This window comes from Mobula birostris, chromosome 5 (assembly GCF_030028105.1).
Source record: "Mobula birostris isolate sMobBir1 chromosome 5, sMobBir1.hap1, whole genome shotgun sequence".
In the NCBI taxonomy this organism is placed as follows: Eukaryota; Metazoa; Chordata; class Chondrichthyes; order Myliobatiformes; family Myliobatidae; genus Mobula; species Mobula birostris.
The window spans coordinates 197,265,177-197,283,819 of NC_092374.1; the positions used below are offsets into that span (position 1 = coordinate 197,265,177).

The following is an 18,643-nucleotide window of genomic DNA, read 5'->3' on the forward strand; positions in this document are numbered from 1 at the left end:
TAAGCTCCTTGCATTCCATTGCAAAAGAATCACCATAATTAGTATTAACCAACCCATGACACTTCCTGGCTTGACTGATTAGTGAGGTTCTCCCTCACTTCTTCCCACATCAGTCCTACTAACCCTCAATGTTTCACTGCTGCTTTGACCACCAGCTGAATCTTATCACTTTTTGACTTTACCTCAGCCGTACTATTAATCACTCCTGCAATGAATGTTACTAGAGCCTTTTTGTCTACATAAATCCTGTCATTTGTTCTTTGTTGCATCTCTCGTATCCCTATTGCTCCCTGTTCATTAGGAGCATTATTCTGTTCTCTTGACATTCTTACAGCTTCTGCATAAGTGATCTTTCTTTTCACTCTTACTTCTTGAATTTTAGTCTCCCGTCTGATAACCTCACACCCACTATATGCCACATTATGAGCTCCTCCACAATTGCAGCATTTTGGTTGAACTCCTGTTCCGCACTTTCCATATTCATGGTCACCCCCACATCTAGCACATCTCCTCTGCCTTTTACAGTTTTTAGCCACGTGTCCAAACCTTTGACAAATATAGCACCTCAATGGCTTTGGCACATACACCCTTACTGGGTAACTCATGAAACCCAGGAACACCTTCCTTGGCACTCTTTCTTCTTCAAATTCAATCAATACTGATTCACTTTCCTTTTTCACTCCCTCCTTTGTTGTTTTCAGTCTTTGAACACTCATTACTTTCCTTCCTTTGATATTCCTCTTTATCTCCTCCATATTTATACTCATTGGTATCCCCGTGATCACTCCTTTACAACCACTGTTTTGTGCTCCCACCCTCCCAGTGTATTCCACCTTGCATTTCCCTATCTTTTAGCTTGAGTGCTTTCTCCAGTTGTTCCTCATTCACATTTTATCAGTAGGTTGCCATCATTAAGGACTTTTGCAAATACTATTTCCCCTATCTTATTTGCCAGAGTTGTTAGCACAACAGGTTAATTTTCTTCATGTTTCTTTGAGCCTAATTATGACAACACCTTGTCTCTGAACTTCCTCACTTTCAGAGCTCTCTTCACTGTCATTTCTTATTCTTTTATTTCCTTTGCCTCGGTTTTCAATCATCCATCCCCTCATTCCCTTTGTTTCTCCCTTCACAAATTATCCATTTCTCCCCAGCTGCCTATCTCTGATCCCAAATTCCTATCCCTCTCCTTCTCCACTCTTTCCCTCAAACACCCCCCCCCCGCCTTTTCCGCCATTACCGGACCCGCACGACCCCCTCCCAGCAATTCCCGCTCTCTTTTCCTCTTTGGTTCCCAACGCAGCAGACTTTCAAACCCCGCTTTTTTTTTTCCAAAAATACTTTATTCAGAAATATTACAAAATAAAGTTATTTACATAAAAAAATCGTTGACTCTGTGTAAAGTTATTTACGATAAAATTATGCGTTGACTCTCAGTCCATATACAAATGAAAGATGTTTACAATAAATCGTTCGTTTACTCTCAACCCTTAGTCAAGAATTAAGATTATTTACAATAAAATTATTAACAATAAAAACAGGCGTTGGCTCTAATTCCTTTTCCAAAGTTAAATTTCCAGCCACTCCTGGGGCACCATGTTGATTCATCTGTCCACACCGCTGATGAGGGTCGGTCTCCTCCCCCCCAACCCCCCCCCCCACTCCCACGGGTGATGAACTTTAAACTGTGGTCCTTCCCCACCAGGCCTTCGCGGTGGCCGCACCAAGTTTGACTGCATTCCTCAGCACGTACTCCTACAGCCGAGAATGTGCCAGTCGGCAGCATTCTCCCACGGACATCTCCATGTGCTGGTAGATCATCAAGTTTCGGGCCGACCAAAGAGCGTCTTTCACCGAGTTGATGATCTGCCAGCAGCACCGGATGTTGGTCTCCGTGTGCGTCCCCGGGAACAGCCCGTAGATCACAGAGCCCTCGGTAACGCAGCCGCTGGGCATGAATCTTAGTACTATCCCTTCCATTCTCTTCCACACCTTCTTCGCGAACTCACAGTGTGCAAAGAGGTGAGCCACCGACTCCACCCCATTACAGTCCTCCCGTGGGCAACGGGGTGTGGAGGAACCGTTCCGGGCGTACAGGAGGGATCTGACTGGGAGGGCCCCTCTCACCGCCAGCCAGGCGAGGTCTTTGTGCCTGTTGGTGAGATCTGGCGATGAGGCATTTTGCCAGATGAACTGGACGGTCTGCTCAGGGAACCAGCCCACTGTGTCCATTACGTCTTTCTCCTGCAGTGCCTGCATGACAGTACGTTGCGACCACTGTCTAATTGCGTTGTGGCAAATGCGTTGGCTTTGAAGAACTTTTCTATGAAGGACAGTTATGGAGGCAACGACCAGCTACAGATTTTCAAACTCCCCCTCCCCCCAAGCTATTCAAACAATACTGTACTGGCTCGGCTCGGCTCTCTCACCACGTCATTTAAAGGCAGGGCGAGGACTCAATAGAAACAACCTCGGAACCCCGCCCCCGAGCGGACCAATTACATCCATCCTGATTGACTCCGCCCACGTCGCGTTCCGGCTTTCATCCCCGGCCAACGTCTTCTTGCCAATTCAAAGGTTCAAAGCACATTTACTGTAAAAGAATGTGTAAATTATACAAAAAATACACTCATGTGGTCAGCATGCGCCGGCCACTTGCAAATCATTCAATATAGCAAATGTTAGTTTCATTAAAGTTTTTATTGAAAGTTAATGTTTGCTATTTAGTGCTAACAATACTTTCACGGAATCGCCTCATTTATCCCAATTCCGCAAATAATAAGCCAAATAATTTTGCTCTTGATGAAGTATTTCGTGGCTCTGAAAAGAGCCGTTGTCTCTGTTGATGCCTTTATTCAGGTGTTCTGGTGCTGCTCTGAGCCAGCTTCCTCGGCGGACGGTGTCCGTGCCTCAGGCTTCTCCGCTTTTACCGGCCGTGTGGTTGGTTTCCTTGGTTTCGGACGTTGGCGACTTGCCTTCTTACCTTTCCTGACTGCTTTTTTCCCCGGGACAGTTTTCGGTGTTCTGCCGTCTTTCGCCCACTTCTTACGGCCGCCGAATTTCTTCACCCCCCGAGACATTTTTTTGGGTTTCTTAGCGGGGGCAGGTCTCTTGGCCGCACGTTTTCCCCTCGATGTTTTGACGGCGGAGGTTCGTGATGTGACCTCTTTCTTCTCTGCCCGCGCCACCTGGTCCTTCTGTTCCTTGCTGAGTTTGAAGGAGCCGGAGGCTCCCTTACCAGTGGCGTTCACTAACGAACCCTTTTTCACCATGGTCCTCAGCGCCTGGATTATCCGGGAGTTGTTTTTCGTTACGTCGTAGCCGCTGCCCGATAGCACCCTCTTGACACCGGCGAGCGAGAGGCCGCGGCGCTCCTTCGTATCCGCCACCGCATGTATGATCACCTTGGATATGGAATTATTCTTCGGCGCCTGCGGAGCTGTGGTCTTCTTCCGAGTACGTTTGGTCCGTACCAGGTCAGGCATAGCCCCGCAAGATTCACTCTCTCTTCAGAAGTGAAGTGTTCCCAGCAACTGCCGCTATTTAAGAGCGGGCGCCGGACGGTGCAGAGCCAAGTTAGCGCGAAAGTCTCGATGCACACACAAAGGAACTCAGCAGATTCGTATGGGGGAAACTATGAATAGGCGACCTTTATGGTGCAGAGCTTTCGTTTGAACTCGGCTATGGTATTCCTCATCTGGGCTCGATCCCCTTCAAAGATCTCGATCTCAGGTTTCCGTCTCCTTAAATGTTTATATATATATATGTATACCGGTAGATATAAACAGCTTGTGTGTCACGCTGGAGTAAGAAATGATTTTACCGACAGCAAGTGAGCGAGAAAATATATGTTGTAAACCCTAAAACAAAACATCAAATTTGAATCCATTCACAGATGCAACGCAACATTCACAAAATCTATATTATATCGAGATTTTAGGATTAAGTTTCACAATGAGAAAATGTCAGACTAAATCAACGTTTGGAGAGCTTGATTGAAACCCGCAGCAAGGAGAATCTAGTTTTTTTTTAAAAAAAACAATTAATTAGCCAAATACTCTCTGCATTCAGTGTTAGTCAGTGAAATTCGGACGCGAGCCGATTCACCATGCAAACGCTCAAACATTGAAATGAGGTTTTTACTATAACTCCTGTATTTTCGTTCACAAAATGTTTTATAGAAATCGAGTGTTAAGACATTAGGAAATATTAAGAAGAAACGAAGATGTTCCAGATTAAAATGAAATCGCCCGCCTCTCCTCGCCTTCATCGGTTCGTATAAGGTTTACTTGTGCAGAGTAATTGTTTTAATCTAATAATTAAACTAGTTCAAGTCGTCCAACCCGGTTTGTAGCGAATTAATTACTTTGCAACACTTGGAAAGGTAGTGACTGGTAGATAAATGTGATTCTACTGTCAAAGAAATTACGCTGCCTCTTTCGAAATTGAAATAATATTCGTTGGGTTCACTAGTTAATATTTACAAAAGAAAAAGCGCGTTTTGAATATTGTTAAGCATCACCAAAATTAGATCACCTGAAATGTAACCTAAGAAACAACGAATCGCTGCTTGAAGTCTTTGGAATGGAGGGTTTGACACAATGAGATGTATTGCATATCATTGAGTCAAGATGCCAGAGAAGATTGCCACGCCGGCCCGAACAGCTCACTGGTTATGCAGGCAAAAATTTGGGAAGTTGGTTTAATCGCACTGCCCTGCTGTTGGTTCGCACCTTTCAAAGGCTAGACCGAGAATTTTAACAGCAGTAATGGTTGGGTCTCCTCACTGAGATTCAAACTTTCGCTGTCATTGATTGTTGTTTCTAAACACCATTATTTTCTCTCAATTACTGAAACTCATCCCTCTTTACTCGTTACTAATCTCCCTCCAAAGGGATTTTTCGCCTCTACAATGTAGACCAGTTTCGCACTTCGAATCTGCCCGCCCCTGGCATGTAGTTTATTTAATCCCATATTTCATGCTGGAGGAACTCAGCAGCAACTATAGAAGGGGAAATTAACAGTCAACCTTTCATGGGGAGATCCTTCAGGACTGGAAAGGAGGAAGAATCTAGATTGCACACAGTACCTCGTTTTAACGTGGTTTATTTGATCAAGTAAATTATTGTAGTGGCATTCGGCTCAATTTTTGTCGTTTAGTGGCTCTGAAAAGAGCCGTTGTGTTCAAGGCTAGGTTCAAATTGATTCACTTCAGCCGAGAGGTTTTCTTTTTGTAGGGTTTACGAGGGCGCCCAACTGACAGCCGCCTAAGTTTTCCTTTGCCCGCCTTCTTCCTGCCACGGGGCGCCTTGCGTACGTAGGGTACTTTAACTTTGGGGGATTTAGGCTTCATGCGCCGGCCGCGGCCCTGCAGCCTACTCTTCCCCCTGGCCGCCCCTTTTTCCTTCGAAGTTTGGCCGCTCTTGATCAGCAGCGAGTTCTCGTTACGCATCGGAGTGATCTTAGCTGCCGGTGGCTTCTTAGCCGCCTCTTTCTTCAGCGCGGAGGCGCTAGTCGATGGCGGCTGGTTGCTCTGGCCTTTGCTGGAGCGATTGAATCGAAATGATCCGGAGGCGCCGATGCCGCTGGTCTTCACAAGCGAGCCTTTCTTCACCAGCCGCCGCACTGTCTGGTTAACGAGGTTGTTGTGGCGGTTCACATCGTAGCCCTTGCCTGACAGCTCTTTCTTGAGGGCGGCTAGCGAGATGCCGCGGCGCTGCTTGGTGGCCGCTGCCACCGACAGAATGTGTTCAGTCACCGTGGGGCCGCCCTCCCCTTTCTTGCGAAAATGCCGCTTCTTCCTGTGGGCCATCGGCTTGGTCACCCCACTTCCAGCGGGGTCACCGATAGCTTCGACTTTGTGACTCTCAGCCATGGAAGTCAGGTTAGGTGTCGCTCTCTGCCCCACTTGCCGTTCCAGTACGGTTGGAAATGCACAGGCATCGAGCCCCGGCTTCACCTTTATATCACAGAGGCGGACGCGAAGGAGACGACCTAAAATCCCTCGCCCTCCTCGCACCTTCGCCAAACCTCCCGTTGCCAATTTTGTGTTTTTTGCTTTTCTGAAACCCGTGGGTCCCCGTAAACCCGCCCACCACGCCAAACCAAACCCGCTGTGTCTCTTCCGAACGGATGCAAAGCATTCGATTTCCCAGGCGTTGCGAGTCTGTGCTTCATTAGACTCGACAAAAGCTCCAGCTAGTTGCAAAAATCATTGGTCCACGTTGGCATTTTGCTCCTTCTTCCTGAGAAACTACGTGCAATTCTTCGAGCTCTGTCGGAATTTAAGCATTCCCTTCAAAGCCGAGTTGCCAAGGAAAATGCTTCAAAAAGAAACAGTCGTTTCTCGGGTTATATTGCACTAAAAGTATTATATAAACGTGGCTGCAGTAACACAGGTCATTCACGAAACCATAACATGTAAGAACTATTAAGCCAATGGGATTGCTCGACATATTTAGTGACTGTTTCAAGAAGTTTCATTCCAAGAATGGATTCGCGCATTTTGAAATGTATTTACGATGGATATAAGAAAGATGACGCCAATTACTACCTGCAAAAACATTCGGATGTCTGTGCTGATGATCAAAGCATTAACTATTCAGCAGGCCTGGAAGATCAGTGAGGAGTAAAACGGACCAGTGAGTGTCAATGAAAGGATCTGAAACATAATTTCTGCATTCTCCAGGCCTGTTGAAAATTTCAACTCGCGGGATCTTGTTCACACGATTCCAGCTGCAAGGCTTCGGGTCTGGATTCCACCACGAAATTATCCCACAGTCCGTTCCCTATTCGCTTGGCACTGTTACTCCTTTTACCACAGTAGGCAGTGGATCCGGCCCACTAGGAATAAAATAGAAGTAAACCTTTCAAGTGTTCTTTTGTTTTTACACACAGTTTAAGGATGTCCCAGAGACACAATTAGGTCTGACCTGAAAGTTAACGGCGTTGAGAGGAAATAATTCAGCCTTGATCGAACGATCTCACACCACCAGGTTTAGGAACAGTTATTACCCCACAAACATCGGGCTCCTGAATCGGTGAGGATAATTTCAGTCACCTCAAATCTGAACTGATTCCTCAACCTTCATTTTCACTTTCAAAGACTCTTTACAACTTTTGTTCTTGGTATTGTTTGTTTGTCTGTCTGTCTATTTTTTCGATTGTTTGTTTATATATTTACACAGTTTGGCTTCTTTTGGACATTTGTTGTTTGTCAGGTGTTGTTAATGCGTTCTTTTCATAAGTTCTATTTCTTTATTTTTCTGTAAATGTCGATAAAATTTGACTGACTTTGAAAGGTAGTGCAGACTCAATGGGTTGAAAGGCTTAAATCTGCTCCAATGTCTCATGGTCTTATGTAACCACTTAATGTGGAAAATATAGTAGCCAATATGCACACAGCAAGATCACACAAACTGCATGAGATAATAAGCAAATCATCTGTTTTGATTTAGGGGTGGAGGGATTTTTTAACAAAATCCCCAGATGTCATTGTTCACCATTTTTTTTCTCTTGGAATACTACCATAGGGAGGGCGTTGTCCAGAGCTAGAATTTCCTGCTGGCTCTATGGTAGACCTTGCAGTTCCTGGTGGAATTAGAGAGAGTATCACAGCCAACCACAATGAAGCAATGCAATACATTCCCACGCAAGGTCCAGAGAGGAACCTTGTGCAGTTTCTGTAAACGTACCATCTTTGTTTCAGCTTGCTCAATGATGGTCACCAATAGGAGGAAGTCAAAGGACAAGGTATATTTGATAAAATTACAAATGGACAGGATGCAATAACAAGTTATGTTGCAAGTGTCAAACAGCTAGCTCCATAAAGTTTCTGTTGACTTCATTCAAAGTGAAACTCGGATGCATGGTAATAATTCATAGGAGTTAGGGTCGGAGACATACGGCACAGAATCAGTCCCTGTGATTCATTAATTCTTAAGTGAAGGGTGGCACCATAGCATAGCAAATAGCATAATGCTATTACAGCGCCAATGATTCCCACCTCTTGTCAGGTAGGAGTTTCTACCTTCTCCCCAGGACCACGTGGGTTTCCTCTGGTTGTCCAAGTTTCCTCCCACTTTTGAAAGACATACGGTGAGGGTTAGTGAGTTGTGGACATGCTGAGCTGCTCCCAGCATAATACTCGCTTATTCAATTTGATACAAACAACACATTTCACTGCGAGTTTCAATGTACATGTGACTAAAAACAAAACTAACCTAATGTAAAGAGTAACATGTGCGGTAAACAAAGAGGAACCAGTAGATTTACAGAAGGCATTAGATAAAGTGCCACATGACAGCTGCTGTTGTACGAGGTGATGGATTGGTCTGGTTGCTGACCAGATGGTAAACAGGAACCAGGGAAAATGAGTCTTTTTCTGCTCTGTTCTGATTTCTCAATCCACAGACTCAGTTTCAAGCTCTCTTTACAACTCATGTTCTCAGTAAGTTGTAATGGATGGTGTGCCACAAGGACGTGCAAGGCCCTCACGTATTTTGTATATCATTTATACAAATGGCTTGGATAAAGGCAGCAAAGCTATACATTTGCTACATTTACCTACTAAATATTAAAAAGACATATATGAAGTGGATGTGTAGAGGACATTTCCAGCAGGGGGAGACTCTAGGACTGAAGTGCACAGCCTCCGAATGGAAGGGCATCCTTTCATAACAAAGATGAAGAGCAATTTCTTCAACCGGAAGGTGATGATTCTGTGTAATCTATTGTCGCAGACAGCTCTGGAAGCTAAGTCACTGGGTATATTTAAAACAGAGGTTGATAAGTTCAGAATCAGATTTAATATCACCAGAATATGTTATGAAATTTGTTAACTTTGTGACAGCTGTACAATGCAGTACACAATAGAGAAAAAAATGAATTGCAGTATGAATATATATAGAAACATAGAAAACAGATACAGGAGTAGGCCTTTCGGCCCTTCGAGCCTGCACCACCATTCAGTATGATCATGGCTGATCATCCAACTCAGAACCCTGTACCTGCCTTCTCTCCATACCCCCGATCCCTTTAGCCACAAGGGCCATATCTAACTCCCTCTTAAATATAGCCAATGAACTGGCCTCAACTGTTTCCTGTGGCAGAGATTTTCACAGATTCACCACTCTCTGTGTGAAGAAGTTTTTCCTCATCTCGGTCCTAAAAGGCTTTCCCTTTATCCTCAAACTGTGACCCCTCATTCTGGACTTCCCCAACATCGGGAACAATCTTCCTGCATCTAGCCTGTCCAATCCCTTTAGAATTTTATATATGTTTCAATAAGATTTCCCCTCAATCTTCTAAATTCCAGAGAGTATAAGCCTAGTCGATCCAGTCTTTCATCATATGAAAGTCCTACCATCCCAGGAATCAATCTGGTGAACCTTCTTTGGTAAGAATGTCTTTCCTCAGATTAGGGGACCAAAACTGCACACAATACTCCAGGTGTGTTCTCACCAAGGCTTTGTACATCTGCAGAAGAATCTCCCTGCTCCTGTACTCGAATCCTCTTGCTATGTATGCCAACATACCATTTGCCTTTTTCACCGCCTGCTGTACCTGCATGCCCACTTTCAATGACTGGTGTACAATGACACCCAGATCTCGTTGCACCTCCCCTTTTCCTAATCAGCCACCATTCAGATAATAATCTGCTTTCCTGTTCTTGCCACCAAAGTGGATAACCTCACATTTATCCACATTAAATTGCGTCTGCCATGAATTTTCCCACTCACCCAACCTATCCAAGTCACCCTGCATCCTCTTAGCCTCCTCCTCACAGCTAACACTGCCACCCAGCTTCGTGTCATCTGCAAACTTGGAGATACTGCATTTAATTCCCTCGTCTAAATCATTAATATATATTGTAAACAACTGGTGTCCCAGCACTGAGCCTTGTGGTACCCCACTAGTCACTGCCTGTCATTCTGAAAAGGTCCCGTTTATTCCACTCTTTGCTTCCAAACCAATTCTCTATCCACATCAATACAATACCCCCAATACCGTGTGCTTTAAGTTTGCACACTAATCTCCTGTGTGGGACCTTGTCAAAAGCCTTTTGAAAATCCAAATATACCACATCCACTGGTTCTCCCGTCTGCTCTACTAGTTACATCCTCAAAAAATTCTATAAGATACGTCAGACACGATTTTCCTTTCACAAATCCATGCTGACTTTGTCCGATGATTTCACCGCTTTCCAAATGTGCTGTTATCACATCTTTGATAACTGACTCTAGCATTTTCCCCACCACCGATGTCAGGCTAACCGGTCTATAATTCCCTGGTTTCTCTCCCTTCTTTTTTAAAAAGCGGTTAAACATTAGCCACCCTCCAATCCTCAGGAACTAATCCAGAATCTAAAAGAGTTTTGAAAAATTATCACTAATGCATCCACTATTTCTTGGGCTCCTTCCTTAAGCACTCTGGGATGCAGACCATCTGGCCCTGGGGATTTATCTGCCTCTAATCCCTTCAATTTACCTAACACCACTTCCGTACTAACATGTATTTCCCTCAGTTCCTCCATCTCACTAGACCTTCGGTCCCCTACTATTTCCTGAAGATTATTTATGTCCTCCTTAGTGAAGACAGAACCAGAGTAGTTACTCAGTTGGTCTGCCATGTCCTTGTTCCCCATGATCATTCACCTGTTTCTGACTGTAAGGGACCTACATTTGTCTTAACCAATCTTTTTCTTTTCACATATCTATAAAAGCTTTTACAGTCTGTTTTTATGTTCCCTACTAGCTTTCTCTCATAATCTTTTTTCCCTTTCCTAATTAAACCCTTTGTCCTCCTCTGCTGGACTCTGAATTTCTCCCAGTCCTCAGATGTGCCACTTTTTCTGGCTAATTTGCATGTTTCTTCTTTGGAATTGATACTATCCCTAATTTCCCTTGTCAGCCACGGGTGCACTACCTTCCCTGGTTTATTCTTTTGCCAAACTGGGATGAACAATTGTTGTAGTTCATCCATGCAACCTTTAAATGCTTGCCATTGCATATCCACCGTCAATCCTTTAAGTATCATTTGCCAGTCTATCTTAGCTAATTCACGTCTCATAGTTTCAAAGTTACCCTTCTTTAAGTTCAGAACCTTTGTTTCTGAATTAACTATGTCACTCTCCATCTTAATGAAGAATTCCACCATATTATGGTCACTCTTACCCAAGGGGCCTCGCACGACAAGATTGCTAACTAACCCTTCCTCATTGCTCAGTACCCAGTCCAGAATGGCCTACTCTCTAGTTGGTTCCTCGACATGTTGGTTCAGAGAGCTATCCTGCATACATTCCAAGAAATCCTCTTCCTCAGCACCCTTACCAATTTGGTTCACCCAATCTATATGTAGATTGAAGTCACCCGTTATAACTGCTGTTCTTTTATTGCATGCATTTCTAATTTCCTGTTTAATACCATCCCCAACCTCACTACTACTGTTAGGTGGCCTGTACACAACTCCCACCAGCGTCTTCTGCCCCTTCGTGTATGTAGCTCTACCCATATCGATTCCACATCCTCCCAGCTAATGTCCTTCCTTCCTATTGTGTTAATCTCCTCCCTAACCAGCAATGCTACCCCACCTCCTTTTCTTTCATGTCTATCCCTCCTGACTATTGAATATCCCTGAATGTTGAGCTCCCATCCCTGGTCACCCTGGAGCCATGTCTCTGTGATCCCAACTATATCATATTCATTAATAACAATCTGCACTTTTAATTCATCCACCTTGTTACGAATGCTTGCATTGACACACAAAGCCTTCAGGCTTGATTTTACAACTCTCTTAGCCCTTATACAATTATGTTGACAAGTGGCCCTTTTTGATTTTTGACCTGGATTTGCCGGCCTGCCACTTTTACTTTTCACCTTACTACTTTTTGCTTCTACCCTCATTTTACACCCCTCTGTCTCTCTGCACTGGTTCCCATCCCCCTGCCACATTAGTTTAAATATATTAAATAGTTAAATTATATAAGTCGTGCATATATAATAAAATAAAAAAGTAGTGAGGTAGTGTTCATGGGTTCAATGTCCATTCAGAAATTGGATGGCAGAGGGGAAGATGCTGTTCCTGAATGTGTGTGAGGCCTGTGTTCTGTGCTCGGTGTCAGATGTGGGAGGTCCTGGAGTCTCCCAGCCTCCCAGACGGCCATATCTGCACCTGGGGCGTCGAGCTGCAGCTCCTAAGGGACCGCGTTAGGGAACCAGAGATGCAGCTCGATGACCTTCGTCTGGTCAGGGAGAGCGAGGAGGTGATAGAAAGGAGTTATAGGCAGGTGGTCACACCGGGGCCACGGGGTCACAGTCAGGAGAGAGAAGGGGAAGAGTCAGGTACTAGAGAGTACCCCTGTGGCTGTACCCCTTGATAATAAGCACTCCTGTTTGAGTACTGTTCGGCGGGAACAGCCAACCTTGGGGAAGCGACAGTGGCCGTGCCTCTGGCACAGAGTCTGGCCCTGTGGCTCAGAAGGGCAGGGAAAGGAAGAGGATGGCAGCAGTGATAGGGGACTCTATAGTTAGGGGTCAGACTGGTGATTCTGTGGACACAGGAAAGAAACTTGGATGATAGTTTGCCTCCCAGGTGCCAGGGTCCGGGATGTTTCAGATCGCGTCCAAGATATCCTACAGTGGGAGGGAGAACAGCCAGAGGTCGTGGTACATATTGGTACAAATGGCATAGGTAGGAAAAGGGAGGAGGTCCTGAAAATAGACTACAGGGAGTTAGGAAGGAAGTTGAGAAGCAGGACCACAAAGGTAGTAATCTCGAGATTACTGCCTGTGCCACGCGACAGTGAGGATAGGAACAGAATGAGGTGGAGGATAAATGTGTGACAGAGGGATTGGAGCAGGGGGCATGATTCAGATTTCTGGATCATTCGGACCTCTTTTGGGGCAGGTGTGACCTGTACAAAAAGGACGGGTTGCATTTGAATCCCGGGGGACCAATATCCTAGCAGGGAGGTTTGCTAAGGCAACTGGGGAGAGTTTAAACTAGAACTGTTGGGGGTTGGGAACTGAACGGAAGTGATGAAGGAAGAGGAGGTTGGCTCACAAATAGAGGAAGCTTGTAGACAGTGTGAAAGGGAGGATAGGCGGGTGATAGAGAAGGGTCGCACTCAGACTGACGGTTTAGAGTGTGGATCAGTGCTTGAAGATATGATGTGGTGGCCAGTACAGAAACTTCGATGGCTCAGGGACAGGAATGGTTAATTCAAGTGCCAGATTTTAGATGTTTCAGAAAGGACAGGGAGGGAGGCAAAAGAGGTGGGGCGTAGCACTGAGGATCAGAGATAGTGTTACGGCTGCAGTAAAGGTGGATATCATGGAAGGATTGTCTATGGAGTCTCTGTGGGTGGAGATTAGGAACAGGAAAGGGTCAATAACTCTACTGGGTGTTTTTTATAGGCCTCCCAATAGTAACAGGGATATCGAGGAGCAGATAGGGAAACAGATCCTGGAAAGGTGTAATAGTAACAGAGTTCTCGTAGTGAGAGATTTTAATTTCCCAAATATCGGTTGGCATCTCCCTAGAGCAAGGGATTTAGATAGAACATAGAACATAGAATAGTGCAGTACAGTACAGGCCCTTCGGCCCACAATGTTGTGCCGACCCTCAAACCCTGCCTCCTATATAAGCCCCCACCTTAAATTCCTCCATATACCTGTCTAGTAGTCTCTTAAACTTCACTAGTGTATCTGCCTCCACCACTGACTCAGGCAGTGCATTGCACGCACCAACCACTCTCTGAGTAAAAAACCTTCCTCTGATATCCCCCTTGAACTTCCCACCCCTTACCTTAAAGCCATGTCCTCTTGTATTGATCAATGGTGCCCTGGGGAAGAGGCGCTGGCTATCCACTCTATCTATTCCTGGGGTGGAGTTTGTTAGATGTGTTCAAGAAGGCTTCTTGACACGATATGTAGATAAGCCTACAAGAGGAGAGACTGTACTTGATTTGGTGTTGGGAAATGAACCCTGTCAGGTGTCGGGTCTCTCAGTGGGAGAGCATTTTTGGAGATAGTGATCATAATTCTATCTCCTTTACAATAGCATTGGAGAGAGATAGGAAAAGACAAGTTAGAAAAGCGTTTAATTGGCGTAAGGGGAATTATGAGGCTATCAGGCAGGAACTTGGAAGCTTAAATTCGAACAGATATTCTCAGGGAAAGGTATGGAAGAAATATGGCAAATGTTCAGGGAGTATTTGTGTGCAGTTCTGCACAGGTACGTTCCAATGAGACAGGGAAGTTATGTTAGGGTACAGGAACCATGGTGTACAAAGGCTGTAGTAAATCTAGTCAAGAAGAAAAGAAAAGCTTACCAAAGGTTCAGAGAGCTAGGTAACACTCACAACATGCTGGAGGAACTCAGCAGGTCGGGCAGCATCCATGGGAAAGATCGGTTGACGTTTCGGGTCGGAACCCTTCCCGAAACGTCGACCGATCTTTCCCACGGATGCTGCCCGACCTGCTGAATTCCTCCAGCGTGTTGTGAGTGTTGCTTTGACCCCAGCATCTGCAGATTATTTTGTGTTCAGAGAGCTAGGTAATGTTAGAGATCTAGAAGATTATAAGGCTAACAGAAAGGAGCTTAAGAAGGAAATTAGGAGAGCCAGAAAGGGCCATGAGAAGGCCTTGGCGGGCAGGATTAAGGAAAACCCCAAGGCATTCTACATGTATGTGAAGAGCAAGAGCATGAGATGTGAAAGAATAGGACCTATCAAGTGTGACAGTGGGAAAGTGTGTATGGAACCGGAGGAAATAGCAGAGGTACTTAATGAATACTTTACTTCAGTATTCACTATGGAAAAGGATCTTGGTGATTGTAGTGATGACTTACAGCAGACTGAAAAGCTTGAGCATGTAGATATTAAGAAAGAGGATGTGCTAGAGCTTTTGGAAAGCATCAAGTTGGATAAGTCTCCGGGACCAGATGAGATGTACCCCAGGCTACTGTGGGAGGTGAGGGAGGAGATTGCTGAGCCTCTGGCAATGACCTTTGCATCATCAATGGGGATGGGAGAGGTTCCGGAGGATTGGAGGGTTGCGGATGTTGTTCCCTTATTCAAGAAAGGGAGTAGAGATAGCCCGGGAAGTTGTAGACCAGTGAGTCTCACCTCAGTGGTTGGTAAGTTGATGGAGAAGATCCTGAGAGGCAGGATCTATGAACATTTGGAGAGGTATAATATGATTAGGAATAGTCAGCATGGCTTTGTTGAGAGCAGGTCATGCCTTACGAACCTGACTGAATTTTTTGAGGATGTGACTAAACACAATGATGAAGGTAGAGCAGTATATGGATTTCAGCAAGGCATTTGATAAAGGTAACCCATGCCAGGCTTATTGAGAAAGTAAGGAGGCATGGGATCCAAGGAGACATTGCTTTGTGTATCCAGAACTGGCTTGCCCACAGAAGGCAAAGAGTGGTTGTAGACGGGTCATATTCTGCATGGAGGTCGGTGACCAGTAGATTGCCTCAGGGATCTGTTCTGGGACCCTTACCCTTCGTGATTTTTATAAATGACCTGGGTGAGGAAGTGGAGGGATGGGTTAGTAAATTTGCTGATGACACAAAGGTTGGGGATGTTGTGGATAGTGTGGAGAGCTGTCAGAGGTTACACCGGACATTGATAAGATGCAAAACTGGGCTGAGAAGTGGCAGATGGAGTTCAACCCAGATAAGTGTGAAGTGGTTCATTTTGGTTGGTCAAATATGATGGCAGAATATAATATTAATGGTAAGGCTCTTGGCAGTGTGGAGAATCAGAGGGATCTTGCGGTCTGAGTCCATAGGACACTCAAAGCAGCTGCGCAGGGTGACTCTGTGGTTAAGAAGGCATACAGTGTATTGGCATTCATCAATCATGGAATTGAATTTAGGAGCCAAGAGGTAATGTTGCAGCTATACAGGACCCTGGTCATACCCCACTTGGAGTACTGTGCTCAATTCTGGTCGCCTCACTACAGAAAGGATGTGGAAACCATAGAAAGGGTGCAGAGGAGATTTACAAGGGTGTTTCCTAGATTGGGGAGCATGCCTTATGAGAATAGGTTGAGTGAACTCGGCCTTTTCTCCTTGGATCGATGGAGGATGAGAGGTGACCTGATAGAGGTGTACAAGATGATGAGAGGCGTTGATCGTGTGGATAGTCAGAGGCTTTTTCCCAGGGCTGAAATGGTTGCCACAAGAGGACACAGGTTTAAGGTGCTTGGAAGTAGGTACAGAGGAGATGTCGGGGTAAGTTCTTTTACTCAGAGTGGTGAGTGCGTGGAACGGGCTGCTGACAACAGTGGTGAAGGCAGATACCATAGGGTCTTTTAAGAGATTTTTGGATAGGTACATGGAGCTGAGAACAATAAAGGGCTATGAGTAAGCCTAATAATTTCTAAGGTAGGGACATGTTCGACACAGCTTTGTGGGCCAAAGGGACTGTATAGTACTGTAGGTTTTCTATGTTTCTATGAATCATTGAATGTGTGTTTTTAGGCTTCTGTACCTCCTTCCTGATGGTATCAATGAGTAGAGGGCACGTCCTGGGTGATGGGGGCCCCTAATGATGGATACTGCCCTTTAGAGGCACCACTTCTCGAAGATGTCCTGGATACTCTGCTGCCCATGATGGAGGTGACTAATTTTACAACTCTCTGCAGCCCATTTCAATCCTGTACCTAGCCTTTCTTCCCTATACCAGTCAGTTAGAATGCTGACCATGGTACATCTGTAGAAATTTGAGAGTGTTTTTGCCAATATACCAGATCTCCTCAAACTCCTAATGAAATACAGCCACTGTCTTTCCTTCTTTATAGCTGCATCAACATGTTGGGACCAGATTAGATCCTCAGAGATCTTGACACCCAGGAACTTGAAATTAACTATTTGCATTATGACTGTCGATAAATGACAATTGATGATGTGCTAATGTCAACTAAAAAACAACATGCACATCAAGAAAACAAATATCTGAAAACTGACTTCTTTCCCCATCTGTCCCAGATCTGTGAAATATTAACTGTTTCTTTCTCCATGGGTGCTACCTGACCAGCAGAGTGTTTCCAGACTCAAAAGTAAGAACATGCTTGCGAGATGGAAAATGAAGGCAATGGTTCTGAAAGACAAAATACTAAGTGTTAAAGATTCCCCAGACTCACAGAGGGCAACAGTGTGGAGATATGTCTCTATAAAAGAAGGTGTAAGATGTCCCTCCCTGCAGGTCACCTTTGGGCAAGGTACAGCACCTGCTTATCCCCCAATCAGGGTCACATGAAGACGTGGGAGCAAGGGTTGGATGGTTGTATGAGGAATTGCTGCATATCACAAGTCCTGGTTATGCAACCACTGACGCCAGGCAGACAATCTCTGATGAGCACTGATAATGGCTGGCATCACCCATCTTGTAAAGTCTCTGCTCAGAAGAAGGTAATGGCAAACCACTTCTGCAGAAAAATTTGTCAAGAACGATCATGGAATGGAAAGACCACGATCGTCTACAACATGGCACATAACGAACGAGCGAATGACCAGACATAGTGACAGACACAGTTAAAGTGAACTAAGGAACAGGTCCCTTGACCACCCTGGTGAAGACTGGATGTCTGTTAACAAGCAAAGCGTCAGAGAGTGTCCATTTTCAGATGCAGGAGGTGGACCTCACTGAGCCAATTTGTACCAAGTACATCAGCAGATGGTCAATCATTTAAATGTCCATGCAAACATCAGAAAATGAGTAAAATTGTTATGACTAGGGAAGTGTAGAGGTTCCTCAAGAATGCAGTTACTCAGTGCCTAGCCTGTGAGATATGCAATGCTCTCGAAAAAGTTTATACCACAAAATAATAACAGTCGTACACTACTTCAACAGCACTGTTCCAAAACGTCTGTGACACCTGATGTTTTCCCTGCTTTATTCCACAGTATCAAACCCAATCTGCCATCTGGTCCCTCTTCAAAGTTCAAAGTAAATTTGTTATTAAAGTACACACAGTATATCTTACCATATACTACCCCAAGATTCATTTTCTTGAAAGCATTTACAGGGAAAAAGGAAATTCAATAGAATTTTATGAAAAAACTATATACAAACAGATGAGGACGGATAGCCAATTCGCAAAAGAAGAAAAATAAAAATAATATTGAGAACTTAAGTCTGCAGTTGTGCAATCAGTTCTGAGTAGGTGTTTGAAGTTTTCACCAATATGGGAGCCTGATAGTTGAGGGGTAATAACTGTCCCTGAATCTGGTGCTGTGGGACCCAAGGCTTCTGTACCTCCTGCCCGATGGTACTAGTGAGAAGAGAGAATGGACGAGATGGAGGGAGTCCTTGATGACGGATGCTGCTTTCTTGTGGCAGTGTTCCATGTAAATGTGTTTAACAGTGGGGCGGGATTTCATTGTGATGCACTGGACTGCATCTACTATTTTCTGCAGCCTTTTCAGTTCCTGAGCATTGGTGTTTCAATACCAATTGAAACCAGTTAATATACTCTGCATTTACAGAAGTTTGTCAAAGTCTTATTAGTCATCCTGTTATGACAACACCTTGTAATCATTCCATCAGGTCAGGTGTAATCTAGGTGTTACAGAACTCCACACGATAAAAACAAAATAACCGATTAGACCTCAACTACTGTTTTCT

General features: G+C 44.7%; 1 protein-coding gene across 1 annotated transcript; it reads right to left on the reverse strand.

The window, feature by feature from the left end:
• Nucleotides 1–2,855: 2,855 nt before the first annotated feature.
• LOC140197428 (histone H1.1-like) lies at nucleotides 2,856–3,485 on the reverse strand. Its single transcript, XM_072257393.1, has one exon. The coding sequence runs from the start codon at nucleotides 3,483–3,485 to the stop codon at nucleotides 2,856–2,858; it is 630 nt and encodes a 209-aa protein (XP_072113494.1).
• Nucleotides 3,486–18,643: the final 15,158 nt, after the last annotated feature.

Excerpts from the sequence above, each read along its gene's own strand:
- LOC140197428 (XM_072257393.1), bottom strand. The coding sequence starts at position 3,485 with ATGCCTGACCTGGTACGGACCAAACGTACTCGGAAGAAGACCACAGCT.